Genomic DNA, 19,053 nt, shown 5'->3' with positions numbered 1-19,053 from the left:
TTTGGATTTGAATCTTATGAACGGAAAATATAGCAGTGCAAGAGCTTGTTCTCGTAACAGGGTTCGAACCTGATTTGACTTTGAATTTGAGTCAAAGACATAAAAAGTAAAAGGGTCAAGTTACACCATTAATTATCTAATTATTATCGTGTTTTTGTTTGACCACCAAATACAAGAACTTTTAATTTCGTCACTAATATTTTCAATCGGTTTTGTTTTGGTCACCCTCAGTTAATGTGGTTTTTTTTAATCAAGATAATAACATATTTAGTTCTCAACACTTGCACGTTATATCAAATTAGTTTTAGTTCTAAAGAATTTAACAAAATTTAACCCTCCATGTTTACTAATTCTATCAATTCCAATTTATGATGAAAATGTGTTTGAGGATCAAATTGATTGAATTTATAATGTAGAGGTTAAATTTGTTGAATTATTTAGAATTAGAATTAAATTGATAGAATATGTAAATATTGAGGATTAAATGTGCTATTGTATCAATTAAAAATAAGTTAATAATCAAATGACTAATGAAGGAATTTACCGACAAGTGGATATGGGTGCAATGATAAGTTATATTGTACTACAAGAAAAAGACCTATGTTCGAACCTTAAAGACGACATTGCTAGAAGGAGCAGTCACGTACTTTAAACATGGACCACCGTAAAATGGATATAAAACTAAAAAATAAAAATGAAATTTACCTAAAAGAATATCTTAGAAACCAACTCTAGCAAGCACCATATCATCCATCTTTCCTCCATGGAAACTGGAAATTCGTTACATTTTCATTTTATTTTATTTTATTTTTATTTTCAAATTGCTTGCTTCATTGAACAACAAACAAAAATGGCTATTTTCTTTAAGAAACTGGCCAAATCCACTTCAGCTTCCTTCAACACTGCATTTGTAGGTAAACCCAAGTCTGGCTCTGCTGTATTTAGCTTCTCGGCAATTACAGATAGGGCTGGTGGATTCTCCACTTACTACTATATATCAGAATCAGAGTCAAATTTGTAGAGTTTTTTTTTTAAATTATAATCTGAGTTTTGTTTATTTGTATCTTTATTGCAGTGTGGGATGATTAATGGTAATGACCTAATGGATTTATTTATATTTGCATCTGAAATGATAAAAATGTATGTAGGACTCTGAATTGTTTTATGGGAAGCTTAGAATATCGAAATGCATATTTAGACTCTAGTCGTTAGAGGCGAAGCCAGAACAATGTTCTTTTCAAAGAGATTAAAAAGCTTATTTATCATCTTTGGAGTCAAGGCCATTGCCTACCTCCATCTACGCCCCTGACAGTCATGGATGCATTTTTCTATTAGTTTATCATAGTTGCGGACATAACGAGTGTTATTACGATTATTCGCGAACAGATATGAACTCATTTACAATTGTTGTGTTGTGTCCTAATTGAGCAACTTTGTTGTTACTTTGTATATGTAGGGTCATCTAGATCAAATCAATGAGGAGACGGGTCCAAAAGTTGGTGAGCACAAGTTTACTAGACTTGCTCATTATTTGTGAACCATTAAATTCTATGATACTTGAAGATACTGGAATGTGTATGAAATCGATGTTTTAAAGTTTTTCCCATGTATTTGGAGGGTCTTTAAAGAATTATATCCAAGTACTCGTGTCAAAAAACTTGCTTTGGTTTCTTTTGATCCGACTTAGGAGATCTTTTATGCAATTTTCAGCTTTTGTAACACCCCTTACCCGAGACAGTTTCCGGATTCGAGCACGAGGCATTACTTAACTTATCTTACTAATTCGGAGCATAAAAATTTACTTTTGCAATTTATTTTCACTATTTACAGCAAAGCTGTCCAATTACGCAACGGTCACTAAATTAATTATAACTTGAGCTACGAAACTCAAAATTTAACTCCGTAAATTTTCCTTGAAACTAGACTCATATATCTTCCTACCATAAAATTTTTAGAATTTTTGGTTCAGCCAATTAGTACAGTTTATTAGTTAAAGTCTCCCCTGTTTCACCATTCGACTATTCTGACCTCTTGTTACTAAAAATAACTTTTCTCATTATAGGATTTTCATATGCTATTCCCACTTGTTCCTACAGAAAATAGACTCATTAAGGAATCTAAGCATGTAAATTTCAACTCATAACCATTTTTGTACAATTTTTAATTATTTTCTAAACTCAGAACAGGGGACTCCAAAAACAGTTCTGACCCTATCTTACTAAAATTCACATATCTTAAAATATAAATTTCCTTTTGCTACACTGTTATTTTTCCATGAAAATAGACTCAACAAGATTTAATTCCATATATCATTCACCCTCTAATTCATTTTATACCATCCTAGGTGATTTTTCAAATTCACATCACTGTGCTGCCTGAATTCTGTTTCTTTGCCAAATTTTATCCTTTCATGATTTCCATGCATAATTTATCACCTAATCTTTCATAACAACAAACACCTTCATCCTTAACCATTTTAATGACCATACATCATCAAATACTTACACATCACTCATTAGCAAAATCATCATTACAAACATACAAAATAACTAAATCCCTATACATGCCATAACTCAAACGTGTTTTGACATAAAATACCGAGCAGTTGTGGTTGATAGTGTGGACGATCTCCGACTTCTTTAGGATCCTTGAAGTAGCTTTGCAATACTATAAGAGAAAGAGAAATAAAAGAAGCAAGCATAAAGCTTAGTAAGTTTACTAGCAAATAAATAACAACATTACACACAAATAATTAAACTCAAGTGACTATATCTCTAGTTTACTCTTTAGTTAATCTCATACTAGTTCTCTTACTTGTTTACTTAGAATACTTGTGTGCATAACTTACTCAACTCTTGCTGCATCGTTGAACATCAATTGATAGTATAATAATTTCTTAAGTCTTACAACTTACCTGAGCTTGCCATTTATGCTTTAAACTGAACTTTCATGAACATGATTCGTTTACAAGCCCGTTGAGCTACATTGGAATAATAAGGATATTCGGGTCTCTTCGATAATAACATGCCAAAGCCATGTCCTGCACATGGTCTTACATGGGATGTTCTCATATCAGTGCCCATGCCATGTCCCGGACATGGTCTTACTGGGACCTCTCATCTCGGTGCCAACGCCATGTCCCAGACATGGTCTTACATGGGACCTCTCATCTCGGTGCCAATGCCATGTCCCAGACATGGTCTTACATGGGACCTCTTTACCCAAATGTCATGACATTTGTATCCAGTACCATCCTTATGTATCAACGGGACTTTTAAATTTTAATTCTCCATCATTTCATGCTTGGATCATCATCAAATAAATTCATAAAATAAATTCATAATTGCTGGAAATTAACAGCATTAATAATAAATATTGAAATATTGCATTTATTTACCGTAAACTTACCTCGGTACCAATTATAGCCAAATTCACCAACTTAGTCTTCAACTTTATTCTTCCCTTTGTCTAACCTCGAGTTTCGTACTTCTTGATCTAAAATAGTAAATTTAACTTATTTAATAATCACATTCATCAAAACAGCCCTCGACTCTAACTTTTTCAAAATTACAATTTTGCCCCTAAACTTTTACATAATTACATTTTTGCCCCAAGGCTCGGAAATTAAACTTCATCTCTTATTCTTATGTTTTATAACATTCTTAACATTTTTCCCTTCTATGGCAACATCAAATTCCCACTCTAACATGTACTTATGAATATTAGGTATTTTTACCGATTATGTCGTTTTACTCGTTTTCACTTAAAATCGCTTAGCAAAAGTTGTTTAACATAATTTCTAGCTTCATATTCTATCATAAAACATCAAAATAAACACTTTTCACCTATGGGTATTTTTCCAAATATAAACCCTAGGTTAAATTATTGCTAGAATAAGCTAAATTAAGCTAGGGACTCGAAACGTAAAAACATTAAAACGGGACTTGGGATCACTTACTATGGAGCTTGGAAGCTTGAAAACCCTAACTATGGCTTCCCCTTGCTGATTTCGTCCTAATGAAGAAGATGATGATTTTGCCATCTTTTCCCTTTTAATTCATTTTAATTACTAGATTACCAAATTGCCCCTAACTTAAAAATTTTCTATTTCACTTATCTCATGTCCATTTTGTCTACCAAGTTACCAATGGTATAATTACCATATAAGGACCTCCAATTTAAAGTTTCATAACAATTGGACACCTCTAACATGTAGAACTCAACTTTTGTACTTTTTACAATTTAGTCCTTTTGACTAACTTGAGTGCCCAAACGTCGAAATTTTCGAACGAAATTTTCACGAAATCATTTTGTGAAATTGTAGACCATAAAAATATAAGAAAAATAAAATTTTTCTCATCAGATTTGTGGTCCCGAAACCACTGTTCCGATAACCTCAAATTTGGGCCATTACAGCTTTGAAGTCCGATAAGTGGCTTGAATTGCAAGATAGTGCAAGGGTTAGTCACAACAGTCACTTGTTCAGGTATATTTCTCTTTTGAACCGATCTTTTTCACATGTTGTAATGGCTTAATCTATATATACATACATATATATATGTAGTAACTTGCCATATGCAATACCCTTGTTTTGCACTTAAGGGTCTTTTCGATAGCTCTCATCGATTTTGTGCAAGATACCGCCTACCATCGTTATTAACATTCTTCTCGAAATGGCAGGTTTTCGTTTGATCCTGCTGCTAAATTGGGTTTAGATGTTGCTGCATGCATCCTTACAAGGCATGTTCTCTTCTTACAAACCGGACCGAAGGTTCTTATTTTGAATCCTTACGGTTTTGCATTTAAGAGGATGTATTAGGTGAGACTTAGAAGTACCCTGCCGCTACATTCAGTATTTTTGATGCATTCTTGCTATTGCAGGGCGCCATTAGGACAAAATGCTGAAGGAAAAACAAAATACGTCATAAGACCGTTAGCCTATGTATTGAACTCGTAAATGGTCTGATTTAGAGTTTCCCTTTTCATGTCTGATATTGTCTAAATCGGTTATTCGTTAGTCGTTCAAAGTCCCATTTCCTTTTTTTTTTTTTGTGTGTGTGGTGAATATCATCTTCTTGTTAGGGAATATAAGTTCTAAAAGCCTTGTCTCGTATGAAAATACTCCAGATACAAGGATTATATGCATTTGTTTTCGTTAGTCGAACTTGCTTTTGATGCAGAAATCGAAAGATTAAGATAAGGTTTCTGCATGCAAAATCATATTTAAACTTGCTTGTTCTGCAAGTTAACATCGATTATCAGGTATACTCCTGTTAGGATCGTCCCGATTAAGCAACAAACAAGTAAAAATAGTAGAAGAAATTGAGAAGATGAACACACAAATTTAACGTGGAAAAACCCCTCTAAAGAGGATAAAAAACCACGGGTAAAGATAATTTTACTATAATGGCAAAAGAATGAAGAGTACAAAAGATAGAGATAAAAACTAAACCCGAAAAACAAAGACACAAAATTCTCTGAATGTGTTATGAGTTCTAATCTAATGGGTGTGTCTTAATTCTAAGATTGTAAAAGAGCCTATTTAACGGCTAAATTAGTAAGTCAAATAAACTATACTAATAAATGCTAAATATATTATACTAATAAATACTAAATCTTCTAGAAAGAAAATATATTTTTGTTTAACTTGACTTGCAAGCAATCTCTTAGAATTTGGGTCACACAATTCTAACAACTCCTATATCAGATCCAGATGCTATGGGGCACTTTGACTTGTTAATAAAGATATGGGGCAATAAATGCCTACGTCTTCACCTCTTTGTCCTCGTATCAGTTCACACTTCCAAAGATGTCCTTGTCTCGTATTTGCGACACCAAGCCATGTGAATTGCTTTGTCAAACTGCTTGTAACAACAAACTTTGCAGGTCTATCCAGAAGGGAAAATGAGTCAGATTTTTGCTACCTTAAAACCGGGCGACGTACTTGAAGTGAAAGGGTAGGTATTTACATATAGTAGTTATCGTAGAGATCTCTCAAGACACCCATATTTAAACCAATTGCATTTATCTGTTGCAGGCCCATTGAAAAGCTCAGATACTCTCCCAATATGAAGAAACACATTGGCATGGTTAGAGCTGGTTTTCTAGATTTTCGGTTTATTTTCCCTCGAAGAACCAAAACCTGTATGGAAAATGTACACTTAACTCGAAAGCATTAGATTCTTTGTACAAAATTGTACTTATTTTTACTCGTTTAACACAATTAACCCGCCGAGGTCAACTATTACGGTTTTAACCAGATGTAGTAACGGCATTTTTTCTTGCTTTCAATAAATAAATATGTCCAATCTCCGTTGGGACTCAATCATGGTGCTGTTTTTCCAGATTGCAGGAGGGACAGGCATAACTCCGATGCTTCAGGTTATTGACGCAATTGTGAAGAATCCTAATGACAACACTCAGGTATATATATATGTATGTATGTTTGTATGCATGCATGTATGTATGGTGCTTATTGTAGATCGAATTTAAGCATGGTTCGGACTTTCGATCCAACAAGTTTCACTGCTTTATGCCAATGTCTCACCTGATGATATACTGCTGAAGCAGAAGCTCGATATACTCGAAGCTGGCCACCCAAATCTCAAGGTACCGATTATTGTCATGACGAAATAGTCACTCTGGAGGTAGACATTTCGTTTAAATAGTAACTTGTTTCTTTCCATTTCCGTTTTCTATATTTCCCAGGTATTTTACACTGTGGACAATCCAACGAAGAAATGGAAAGGCAGTACCCGTTACACTTCAAAGGACATGGTCACAAAAGGCTTACCTGGTCCTAGTGATGATACTCTCATCTTCGTAAGCTGCTCTCGATATCCTGAAATCTCAACCATTTGTGCATGGAATCTATTTCTTTAACGTTACTTCGGATCCAAGTAATAGTAAATACATGCTGCCATTGTTTGCCGTTTCTTGCTCTGCCTCGGTGAAGAACTGATATCATTTTCAACAAGCAGAGGCTTCGGTTTTCGGACCCTGTTAATAAACCATCATTCCAGCTCTCGTCCGGGTCCGTGTTCGTTTCAGCCTAATCACTTTCGGTTGTTTGTTCAGGTTTGTGGTCCCCCTGGGATGATGGAACACATATGTGGTGGTAAAGCTAAAGACCATTCACAAGGACAGGTACCGGTATTTACTGTCGTATTTTTACCGTATTTCTTAGCCCGATTTTCGTATTCGTTTTTCGTAACGTATAACCCTCTTTCGACATGTAGTTAACTGGCATACTCAAAGAACTTGGATACACTGAGCAAATGGTGTACCAGTTTTGAAACATGCAGAGAGCCATTCAAGGATTTGAAAGAGATGAGACTATCATGTGGTTTGAACATAAATTTTGTAGTGTAAATCATTTGTGTACAATGGGAAGAAAATTAGATTGAATTAGAGGTGTTCATGGCCTAGCCTACCTATAAAATAAAGTTAGGCTCGATTTCGGTTTGGTTTAGTTCATTTAATCGTTCTGTTTCATTGTTTAAAAAATAATAATAATAATTTTTATTTAAATTTAAATTTAATTATAATAATATATTAATGTTAATATAAAATTATTTTAAAATAATTAAACGATATATTTTAATAAAGTTTCAAGACCACATTATTACTACACCAATTTTGTAATACTTTCTAAAATTATTTTGGTATGTTCTTCAAAAGAACCCAAAATTTATTTTAAAAACTAAAATTAACTTATAAACTTTTAAAGGGATCAAAGTACAATTTTACCATCATATTAACTTATTATTTCAAGATTTTAAAGAGATTAAACTAAAATTTTATCTGCTGTAGAAATTAAAAGGTAATTTTACTATCATATTAACTTATAGTTTTAGAATTTTTAAATGGATTAAAATAAAATTTTACAATTTTGTAAGGACTAAGACTCTATCTGTAGTACCAAGGTAGTTAATACCGTATCGAGAGATATATTATTTTCTATTATATCGATACATATTGGTATTGATCTATTTCAATGTATCATTTTAGATTTATCGCTATTTAAAAAAAAACTTAATATACATATATAAAATATATTTAAAAACATTAGGCGAATAAAATTAAATAAACTTCAAATATAAAATATTAACCACAATCTCTATCTTTTCGCGGTTTCAATGCTAAGAGTCATAAAAAAATTTGTGAGAAACCAAATTCTTTTGTAGTGAGGAGGTTTCTTCCGAGCAGTTCAAGAACTTAAGAGTGGTTCACTGATGTCGAGCATACGGAAGGCGAAAGAGAAAAAAAATAAGAGCTTTAATCGAATCTCTTGCTTTGGTACCGCTCAATAATTCAAATCCAAGTGGAAGAGACGAAATTAATCGAAATATGACTAAACATTTAATACCTATCAAAATTTACAACAAAATAGAATTTAAGATTAAAGATTCCGTTGTTTTACTGAGACAGAATGTTCCATCCAATACAAGTGGTACCAATACAGAACTGACTTCCATGATTTGTACTTTTTGACGTTGTCCCTATAGCCACTACAATTATTCATGTGTTAGACCATGATTCGATTTTAAAAAATTTTAAATTCACCTATCTAAAATCTCATTTCATTATTCAAAAAATAAAAATATATTTTATATTAATATTGTTAAATTTTTATAATTAATGATTTTAAAAATTTTACTATTTAAATTGAATTTATGTATATTTTATATTTATCCCTTGAAAAATAAACCTTATTTTTATCAATTAAAGAAAATAATATAACAAATTATCTATTAGTCTAAAAAACTTGCTTTTAATAGAACAACTTTCATCTCTTTTATGAATTTATATTTTTTATCTAATCATTCAAAATAGATGGAAAAATATTTTTATTAATTTTACTGAGGTGGTATAACTACGCTAATATTAATTAAATTTAAAATTAAGATATTAAAAAAGTAAAAAGTTAAATAAATGATTAAAATAGTTATTTTTATTAAATTAGACAACTAAAAAATCAAAAAAAAAAATCTTTTGTCATCAAAACGACCCATAATTTTACCTAAAAAACCAAAGTATCGTTATTATTATTATTTATTAGTACACCATTTTTTTTTTGTTTTGGCAGTTTCCGCTTTTGTTTCCTTTGGCATTGATGACTAGAATCAGAGGAAACTGTTACTTGGGTATTGAAGAGAAGCTGAATCTGTATCTGGGGTTTTGAGATTTTGTGGGGTTTGTCGATCGGCTTGCAGCAAATCTCGTTTTTTTTTTTTCATTATTTTTGAAGATTTTTATTGAATTTTATTATATGATTTAAAAAAGCCTTAAATTTTCTGATTTTCTCTCTGGGTTTCTTGAATAATTTCATTTCCCTTCTGGGTTTCTTTTTTTATACAAATTCCAATTCAATTCAAAAAAAGATTGTGATTTTGACATTTAGAGTAGGGTTTAACAGTAAGATTCTTTATGGAAAAAAAATCCAAATTCCATAAAGTGGGGTTCTTTTAATTCTTGAAAAAAGAGGGATTAATCTTGTTTTAGACTGTGATTAAATAAAAATGTCTGGTGGGACACCAGTTGGTGGTGGATACATGAGGCAAAGGCATAGTCAAGGATATGCATCAAGCAATGAAGACCTTGAAGATGATGCTTGTTCAAGGTTACAACCATTTTCACCTTCAATTCCAAGAGCTAAGACTTGGACTGAGGTATTGGAAAATGTGCTTTGGGTTGCTTCAGCATTGTTCATTATCTACTTTGGTGATAGGCACTCCAATTTGATATATCTATTGTTGCATGATGAAAGAATTAGAAGGTAAATTGATTGGATTGAATTGAATTTACCTTTTTTTTGTGGTTTAAATTAGTCTTATTGTTTTTTTTTAATGTATGGTTTATGAGATTTTGTTGTTGGTTATGTGTGTTTATGAAGGTTGAATCTTTGTTCTGTATGTTGAATAATTGTTAATATCATGTTTTTAAATATGATTTATGGCACTTTACAAGGTCCTTTATTATGTTTGATTTGGTTGCTTCAATGTCAAAGTGCTGGTAAAAGTACCGAAGAGTCCCTTGTACTAAGAGTCAGATTGCATTTTGCACATTTTACGCAAAAATACGTTAGATCAAAGAGCAAACCGGTCATTTTGTTAAAAATTCCATCGATTTCTATTGTTAAAAATTGGTCCATGTACATTAGAATTATGTATACATGGATCGTCGCGTGTTGCTTTTTGATTATTCTGTCAATCACGCAGTTTTTAACCGTAAAAATGGATAAAAATTTTAATAGAAAGGACCATTTTGCTCTTTAATCTAACCTAAGACTAATTTGCTCATTTTTTGAATAGAATGGGCAAAATGCAATCTGACTGGGCCTCCATGGTACTTTTACCTCAAAATGCTTGGAAGATAAGTTACTTGGACTCACTTGGGTGTGAGTGTCGGATTCGGTATCATATCTCTATATCCATGTGTCAGACACAAGTAGAATGAAGAGTCCGAGCAACTTAGTTTGGAGTTTATTGATCTGATTATAATTGTAAACCACAATGGGAGAAACTATTTGAAAATAAAACCAATAATTTCAATGTCTCAAAGGGCTATTTAGATTGTTGGAAATGGTGGTTCACTTGACTTAAGTGCTTGAACCTCTAAAATGGTTGAAATACAAGTTGAATTACGCTCCAAGTATCCATTTGAAGTGCTTTGTACTTTGTTGAATGTATGCTTTGTTTAGTATTTTCACTGTGCATGAATGGTGTTTGCTTCGCTTTATCGTATATGTCATTGAATAAAGTCTTATTGTATATGTTAACACTCTTATCTATATGATTTCTTTGAGATGAAAGCTTTCAGTTGATAATTGCATGATGGATTGATGATATATAGAAATCACTTGTTCTGTTTTTATTTGTTTATAATAATCCATGTGCTTTCCTTGCGTGTGATGATACCTGGGGCTCCATGATGGATGTAACTCTAGACAAATTAAAGGGAAATAGATTTTTATCTAGTTTGTTAATATTCTGCTTAGTTTAATTTTACTAGCATCATGCCATCACCGTGTAAGCCTGTGCAGCAAATACGGTTCTTAACATTTATCCTGCTATCTCCGATGTTTTGAATCAAACATGACTGTTTTTTGTGTCTTTCTGATTTATTATGGTTTCTGTAAATTTTGTGATAGCATGATTATTTTTTATATGCATGCGTTCATTACCAAGATGGCTTAACTTTTCCCGATAATGCTGTTGTTACAAGCTGCAACGACGGCTCCGTTTGTAGCTTGCCCCAAATGACTTTATTTTTTCTCATATTCGGTTTAGGGTTACTAAACAGTACTGCATGTATATATGTATTCACGGGTGTGATTCAACTTAATAGTCTTTAATTCCTCTGCAGAATGCCGTTGTACCTTGGCTTGGTTAGCACCGTATTGAACGTTGCCATTTTCTTTTACATGAGCATGTTAACATGGAGTGTAAGGAGATTCGATGAGAAGTGGGAGTTGTTAAGCATAAATGCTTTGCCATTTCTTACCTTGCTCGGACTTATCTCGTTTTGCTTGTAAGGGAAACAATTGTATTATTTCTTGATAAGACTTGTTAGGTGGCATAAATACGTCTTTTTTCTCACGTTTATGCTAACATTTTTTTGTTCCGTACAGGCTCTGCTTTGCTTTATGGCCTATTTGGGGTTTCTTGACCCTTCCGCTTCTGGTACGTTTTGCATCATTTATTTTGTTATTTTCACTTGCTGAAACGGCATAATTATGATTTTTGTATTTCTGCAGTTCACGTTGTTTATGGCCGGTTTAGTTGTATACCCTCATATAATGATCGAGACCCTAAAGCAGCAAAATGATTCTTTCCGTATAGATTAAGTGATCCGGTTTAAAGACATAGTACTCATTTACACGAAGATGCAATGTAAAAAATGGATGCTAGCTCCTCAGTTGGTGCCGATGATGAGTCAACTTTGATCAGTCCAATTTTACGTTGAAATTGCCTCCTCGATGATGCTTTGATGCAATTTGTTATTGAATCTTAGGATTTTCAAAACACTATGATCAAATACAGAGGCTCCGGGTATCGTTTACTTTTGAAGCTGTCGTGTTCATCTGGTGATATTGAGACATCATTGAGTGATAGGATAGCATTGTCCTTTACAATGAAGAGTTTGGTTTTCATATTACAGTGTGAATTTATCATTCATTTTCCCTTTGTTGTTTAGTTGCAACATGCTATATTATTCAGATTTTTCGTTATGTATCCATACATATCTGACACCCCGGAAATACCGACATATCTGTATCTAACACTTGCCCCGAGTTCGGGTAACATAAATTATCAAACAGATTGAAAATGATTAAGTAATGGTGTTCATCTCGCATCCAATGATACATGTATGTATATATGTATATATTGCTAATTAGGGGAGAGCAAAATCAATCCAATAACTTCAGTCGAAAAAATTGTCCAAACCAAATCAATTTTGTTTTGGTCGGTTTTTTCGATTAATCAACTTTGAGCTGTTGAGTTGGATTTAGGATTATTGGGTTAATTTTACATGGTTATATATGTATTATATAATATAAAATATAAATATATTTTAAATGATTTTAAAATAATATAAAATAAGTCTACCCTTTGGATTAGTTTGATTTGAAGATTCAAAAACTAATAACCAATTAAATTGAGATAAAAATCGATAAACCTACCTCATTTGACTATTTCAAAACCGAATGGATCAGTTTTTTGTTTATTAAAACTGAAAATTGCTCTACCTAGGACAAACAATGTTTATGGGGAGGTGCTGCACTACTGCTACCGTTGATCAAATCTACTTGAATTTTAACTCGTCCTATAGTTCAAATTCGACACAATAATGATTTTTTAAACCAAAATTATATAACTTAGAAGCACAGATATCTCATTTACACGATACGGAGCCATTAGAGGCAGCTTATTCACTTGTTCTTTGCCTCTTTAAAAGTGAAAGGAAATACAATCATTTGAGTATGATTTTGCCTTGTTAGGGCTTAAGCTAGATTCTTGTATTTGTACTCAAGCTTGAACTCGGGTCAGAGCTCGAAATGAACTGTCGTCAATTATTTGAGCCAATGACTCTTTCTAATGAGCCTTCCTGTTTGCATTCTAATGTAATGAATGCTCGAATTAGCAGTCGAATGTTAAAGCAATCTGTACTCCAAAATGTCATATTCAGGCCATTGAGCTCAAACAATGAACCCAAGCACAAGTTTTCCGTGGTAAACTCATTAGTTAGACGTGACAATTCCAGACATGATACGGAAAAACACAACATAGATGTAAGATGACAAATAAACACAACAATTTCGAACATCATTGACTCAAATTGTCAATACCAAGTCTACCAAAAGCATGAATTAGGGTTGGTTCTTCAGTGAGGCTAAACTACTGCTAATGATCCGAATGGATCAGTTTTTTGTTTATTAAAACTGAAAATTGCTCTACCTAGGACAAACAATGTTTATGGGGAGGTGCTGCACTACTGCTACCGTTGATCAAATCTACTTGAATTTTAACTCGTCCTATAGTTCAAATTCGACACAATAATGATTTTTTAAACCAAAATTATATAACTTAGAAGCACAGATATCTCATTTACACGATACGGAGCCATTAGAGGCAGCTTATTCACTTGTTCTTTGCCTCTTTAAAAGTGAAAGGAAATACAATCATTTGAGTATGATTTTGCCTTGTTAGGGCTTAAGCTAGATTCTTGTATTTGTACTCAAGCTTGAACTCGGTCAGAGCTCGAAATGAACTGTCGTCAATTATTTGAGCCAATGACTCTTTCTAATGAGCCTTCCTGTTTGCATTCTAATGTAATGAATGCTCGAATTAGCAGTCGAATGTTAAAGCAATCTGTACTCCAAAATGTCATATTCAGGCCATTGAGCTCAAACAATGAACCCAAGCACAAGTTTTCCGTGGTAAACTCATTAGTTAGACGTGACAATTCCAGACATGATACGGAAAAACACAACATAGATGTAAGATGACAAATAAACACAACAATTTCGAACATCATTGACTCAAATTGTCAATACCAAGTCTACCAAAAGCATGAATTAGGGTTGGTTCTTCAGTGAGGCTAAACTACTGCTAATGTAATCCACAAGATCAGTCGGATTGAAATCGAATTAACACAAAGCTGACAATAAACAAATGAACACACCAAGCTTCAATCCCGTTACGCGGAGATGATCAAACGGAATTGCCAACAATTTGTACCAACTTGACACTAAGAGTTATAATGCTCCGACTCTTCATATCCTTGAAGTATCTGTATCTTACACTTGTGTCTTAACATATTTCACGACATAGGTACAGAGATATGACCCTCTGAAATCTAAATACATGAATAAACTTCTGAAAGATATAACAGTATTGGACTCAAACTCGTATCCTGGTAACATGGTTTGAGACAAATGCTCAACTAAACTAGGATAACCTATTGTTTTAGTTCTTTCAATCTTGTTTTCTTGATTTTGTTTCTTATAAATGGATATAAAAGAATTCTGCAATAATACAAACAAATGGAATCGAGACACTTTACAAATCCAAGACATACAGAATTTTTGTTATTAGCGTGTAAACTTACAATCTTATACTGTTCGAGATCCCGATAAGTGAGACTGTGCAAGGAAGAAGCACTTCTCCTTCTGCTTCTTGTATTCGTTGTACCGCCAGAAGAAATAACCAAGATAATCAAAATCAATCGGGGACATCCTTGCCTATGGTTAACAGGAAAAAATATAAAGAAGGAAGATGAGACTGAGATATATAGCACGGTTTCTCTGGCTTAAGGATAACTGTGGGAATAAAGATTACCTGGATTAGCCCCCATAAAGCCCAAATTAAGTGTGAAGCTAACCTGAATGTATTTGCCTCAACGTAAAGATCCTCAAGATCTTTTTCTGATACCTGTGATTAACAATGGAGCTTTAAATGTAGAGATTTTTTCAAACCAGAAATGCAGCATATATATATATATATATACACACCAAATTAGATATCTACTATTATCAGGCTACAAGATGTGTCATCTATTATAAACTCAAAGAGTCCTCTGGCAAGTAACGGTGCGTTTAGGCTTTGCTTGGTACAATAGATGGTAAAGAGTGCAGATGGAAAATTTATTTATCAAATGGTTTTGGTTGGTAACCATTTACATACTTCATAGCTTAACCATTAGATTAACAAATATTTCATCCTCACTCCTACTATGGTCATGACAATATATTCTATTTCAGAGGCACTCTTGTGAAACTTGAAACTTATTGTACAAACAATAAATGCACACAGTCAATATCCTATTTACCTCGTATGGTTTTTCGGGTTGCAAATAATGCCTGAGAAAATGATATTGTTCTTCTTTACTAGGATACCTATGGTCAAACCATTTTCAACAATTAGTAGGTGCCAATCCACACAACTCATCATTGTTGCAAAATAAAACACAAAGAATTGTAGCTTACAAGCTATAGTCACACTCATAGCCTGCATATTCGTTGAAGTGATTTCCAATGTCATAGCCTCTGTAATTGTATGACCCGTACTCAAAGTCTATTATGTAGAGCTTATCTGCACATTGATGAGATAAACGGAAAATTAAACATTCAACAAGATATCGGGACAACTTATAGGTATGCAGAACTATCATTGCATACCTTGTTCGTCATTAAGCATCAAATTTCCAGAAAGTAAATCATTGTGAGCAAACACCACTGAAGCGCTGAAAAGCTCTGTCAATTCCTGGTCCATCATCAGGAGACACTCTCATAAACAGGGATAAAGTGCTTGATCTTACAAGAATTAACATATAATCGGAAATCAAACCGAACAGCATGTGAGCAAAAGTTCTCGGAGACAATAAACATGTAATACCTTCCCTTTATCGGCACCAGAAGAATCGACTACATGTAAAATGGAAATCTTACCTTCAGCTGTGTAGCTTCCTCATGCACTTCCTTAAACGAAATTGTCTCATATATCCTCTGTTTATCAGGATCTTCAAACCGGAGCGCACATGCTGCAATAGAAGGCACCAAGCATTAGAGACGCACCATTTCCTGCTAGGTAATAATCTTGAGAAGAAACTAAATGAGCCTCACGTTACTGAAGACCATTGGCAATAGCAGACTCTAATCAGTCAAGACAAACAGTGATCTCTTAAAAGCCAAAACTTGGAAATAAACAAAACAAAGAAGACACATATTGAAGCCGCTGCAACTGGAAGACAGTCCATATCAAATTTCTTTTAGCGGCAAAAGCTGTTAAACAATACCATGTAGAAGAAGTTGGTTCTCGAACCTTTCTCAAAGAACTTGAACATGTCAACCCATAGCTGAGGTTCTTTAGGACCTGGAATTTCCACTTGATGGAATCGACGAAGCTGATTAGCGATTTCAGCAGCCAGCTTTGGCTTTCTCATGTCTGCCAAGCAATATGTTAAAATTGTATCAGAACAGAGCTTGCAGACCAAACAATAACTGCAATATGAGAATAGGTCAGGTATCAATAATGTTGAAATAAAGAAAACAATAAAAAGCTTCAAAGGAGGCAGTGAACTTTCATAAAGATGCTGGCAGCATGGAACATGAGATTAATATGCTTGAAGGCATAAACCCTCTCTAATTGCTAATGTCCAAAGAAGAAAACTTCATATGCAAGTGCTACTCCCACAGGTGAACTCTCTACTTCTTACCCAAAGGAGTTAATGTGCGCGCATTTATAAATGATTGAACCATGCCATTTCCAAAAACTCCAAGCAACTTGGCACCAAATCCTGCAGCTGAAAGGTATTTGATCGCCTACACATGATTAAAATCAGTGAATTATGAAGTAAAGAATGGCGCGAAAAAGCTTGACTAGAAAGGTGGCCATAATGAAACCAAAAAGAATTTAGTTAGTAAGTACATCGAGAAGACATACAATAGTATCATTTTGAATTTCTGTTGTACTTGAAAATTATATAATATATCATTGACCCGCCTTAATCATGCGCATGTAAGCAAGTTATTTCTAACAAAATCATAAGCCAACAATTCCTTTGGCTAAAGTAGATATTTCTCCATTAGGTCATTGATTTCTAAGGTGACCAAAACATTCTTGAAAAAGATTCAGCCCCCGGAAACATAACACTTAAAGCAAGATTTTAGCAATTTGAAGGTTATACTGTTGCTTTGCCTCACCTTTTCCTTTTTCTTTAAGTACAAGGATATGCCCTCTAATGTTATTATAAATACATGAGAAAAAGAACACTCATGTCAGATACATATCCATACTGTATACTCACACTCGAGTCAAAATAACATAGTATTATACACACAATATCCTTAAGCTGAAATGTGCAATTTTTACCAAAGGCAATTAGTAGCCAAAAGCAAAGGGAAATACCTGCAACTCACGTTCACGGTCAATGACATATTCTGTGTTAGGTCCATATAATCTAACTGTTACAGCCACATTATCTCCACTTTCTTCCTTCACAGACACCTTTAGCACTGCATTAAATTAAATTAAACTATTCACTCTTAGGCTATAAATTACCACAAAGTCAATCAAACACATAAAGCAGGAAATTGAGTTGAGAAACACAGATCTCTGCTAATAAATTAACTATCTAACAAACTTATCTACATATATCTAAGAAACACCAAAAAAAGTGAAAGTGCGCACGGAGATTTGTGATGCCACCGGATACAGTCTCGACAGAGAAGCAAGAATCATCCAACTTCGCCCATTTCCTAAACAGATCCTTACACAGCTCGCTGCAAGAATGCATTAACCAGCAAATAAGACTCAAATAATAACAATAACAATCATGATGATGAATGCGAAACTTATGACGTCATTCTTTAGCTTTAAAAAAACAAAGAAATGAAAATTTGAAGAGCCGGCATACGAGGAAATGAAAATCAAATGCTACGATAAGCTTAACAGAAAGTTCGAACTTCGAAATGGAAAAAAAATAACAGAGAAATAAAAATTAGAAGATCCGCCATAAGCTTAAGTAAGAAATGAAAATTAAATGCTTCGATAAGCTTAAGTAAATGTTCAAAATGAAAATTTAAAAAAAAAAAAAGAGAGAGAGAGAGAGAAATAAAAAAATTGAAGATCCGACATATTAAGAAATGAAAATCAAATGCTACGATAAGCTTAACTAAGAGTTCGAAATGAAAATTAGAAATAAAAAATTGATGATCCGCCATATAAATGAAAATAAAATGCTACGATAAGCTTAACTAAGAGTTCGAAATGAAAATTAAAAAAAAAGCAAAGAAATAAAAAAATTTGAAGATCCGCCATGTAAGGAAATGAAAGTCAAATGCTACGATAAGCTTAACTAAGTGAAAATTTCAAAAATAAATAAATAATTGAAGATCCGGCCTATAAAGAAATGAAAATCAAATCCTACGATAAGCCTAACTAAGATCTCGAAATGAAAATTAAAAAAAAAAAACAGAGGAGAAAAGAGAAGAGAAGACGAACATGATGCGAGGGGACATAAGGGGGAAAGGAAGTGCTGTATCAACAGAGAGAGAAGAGTGAGGGATTGAATCATCGATGGTCGAATTACTGTTTACTTTGGCGCAGTCGTTGCTGTTGTCGTTGGTAATTTGCTTAGCTTGGTTTGCTTCCACATCCATGGTGGCCCAGATGTTTTTCCGTTGCTGCCATTGGCGTGTGTTTCTTAAAAGATTTATATATTGAAAAGCTAAGCTTTTGGGCAATATTCGAAAGAAGCCACTTTCTTTTTTTTTCGTGAGGGTGCTAATTAATTCCTAATCCAATCTACCACTTTTGTGGAATATTTTTAGGCTTAATTAATAAAATGTCCTCGTAAAAAATTTATATTTTTTATTATTTTTTTACGTTTAAATGCTGAAATTTGTAAAAATAATTAAAACTAATTAAATCTTCATAAAATAATATTAAAATTAATTAAGTGATCACATCATATTCTTTTTCACCTTAATATCGTATCAATGGTCACGAAATCATCAGAATGTAGAAAACTTTTAGGAGGGCTAGAATT

The 19,053-nt window shown here is 33.3% G+C and overlaps 3 protein-coding genes and 1 long non-coding RNA gene across 4 annotated transcripts; 2 read left to right on the top strand and 2 right to left on the bottom strand.

Annotated features, from left to right (window-relative positions):
* Positions 1-850: 850 nt before the first annotated feature.
* On the top strand, positions 851-7,295 carry LOC105792871 (NADH-cytochrome b5 reductase-like protein). Its single transcript, XM_052634911.1, has 14 exons — positions 851-1,017; positions 1,346-1,406; positions 1,457-1,499; positions 4,417-4,486; positions 4,681-4,740; positions 4,882-4,944; positions 5,697-5,743; positions 5,885-5,957; positions 6,038-6,089; positions 6,346-6,439; positions 6,521-6,609; positions 6,709-6,822; positions 7,078-7,146; positions 7,239-7,295. The coding sequence occupies exons 1-14, from the start codon at positions 851-853 to the stop codon at positions 7,293-7,295; spliced, it is 1,059 nt and encodes a 352-aa protein (XP_052490871.1).
* On the bottom strand, positions 2,442-3,629 carry LOC128032069 (uncharacterized). The gene is made up of 2 exons (XR_008188197.1): positions 3,409-3,629; positions 2,442-2,667 (listed from the first exon to the last, which is right to left on the bottom strand). It is a non-coding gene; the product is annotated as an uncharacterized LOC128032069 (long non-coding RNA).
* Positions 7,296-9,066: 1,771 nt separating the features above from the next.
* Positions 9,067-12,337, top strand: LOC105792872 (uncharacterized). Its single transcript, XM_012621702.2, has 4 exons — positions 9,067-9,778; positions 11,368-11,532; positions 11,633-11,684; positions 11,759-12,337. Exons 1-4 carry the CDS (start codon positions 9,522-9,524, stop codon positions 11,846-11,848), a joined length of 564 nt encoding a protein of 187 aa, XP_012477156.1. The 5' UTR covers positions 9,067-9,521; the 3' UTR covers positions 11,849-12,337.
* Positions 12,338-14,260: 1,923 nt separating this feature from the next.
* On the bottom strand, positions 14,261-18,721 carry LOC105792867 (probable ethanolamine kinase). The gene is made up of 11 exons (XM_012621694.2): positions 18,507-18,721; positions 17,694-17,785; positions 17,412-17,518; positions 16,720-16,825; positions 16,326-16,448; positions 15,953-16,044; positions 15,683-15,767; positions 15,491-15,596; positions 15,334-15,400; positions 14,844-14,936; positions 14,261-14,746 (listed from the first exon to the last, which is right to left on the bottom strand). The coding sequence occupies exons 1-11, from the start codon at positions 18,662-18,664 to the stop codon at positions 14,618-14,620; spliced, it is 1,158 nt and encodes a 385-aa protein (XP_012477148.1). The 5' UTR covers positions 18,665-18,721; the 3' UTR covers positions 14,261-14,617.
* Positions 18,722-19,053: the final 332 nt, after the last annotated feature.

Source organism: Gossypium raimondii, chromosome 8, assembly GCF_025698545.1.
Source record: "Gossypium raimondii isolate GPD5lz chromosome 8, ASM2569854v1, whole genome shotgun sequence".
Taxonomy (NCBI): Eukaryota; Viridiplantae; Streptophyta; class Magnoliopsida; order Malvales; family Malvaceae; genus Gossypium; species Gossypium raimondii.
Note: the sequence above shows the minus strand (reverse complement) of the source record. Positions and strands in the feature narration are given on the sequence as shown.

Coding starts and splice junctions, on each gene's coding strand:
- LOC105792872 (XM_012621702.2), top strand. CDS start 9,522: ATGTCTGGTGGGACACCAGTTGGTGGTGGATACATGAGGCAAAGGCAT. Junction 9,779..11,367: donor CATGATGAAAGAATTAGAAG/GTAAATTGATTG, acceptor ATTCCTCTGCAG/AATGCCGTTGTACCTTGGCT. Junction 11,533..11,632: donor GGACTTATCTCGTTTTGCTT/GTAAGGGAAACA, acceptor TGTTCCGTACAG/GCTCTGCTTTGCTTTATGGC.
- LOC105792867 (XM_012621694.2), bottom strand. CDS start 18,664: ATGGATGTGGAAGCAAACCAAGCTAAGCAAATTACCAACGACAACAGC. Junction 15,768..15,952: donor AGGAAGCTACACAGCTGAAG/GTAAGATTTCCA, acceptor ATGATGGACCAG/GAATTGACAGAGCTTTTCAG. Junction 15,597..15,682: donor GATGCTTAATGACGAACAAG/GTATGCAATGAT, acceptor ATCAATGTGCAG/ATAAGCTCTACATAATAGAC.
- LOC105792871 (XM_052634911.1), top strand. CDS start 851: ATGGCTATTTTCTTTAAGAAACTGGCCAAATCCACTTCAGCTTCCTTC. Junction 1,407..1,456: donor ATATGAACTCATTTACAATT/GTTGTGTTGTGT, acceptor TTGTATATGTAG/GGTCATCTAGATCAAATCAA. Junction 4,945..5,696: donor ATAAGACCGTTAGCCTATGT/ATTGAACTCGTA, acceptor AATTCTAACAAC/TCCTATATCAGATCCAGATG.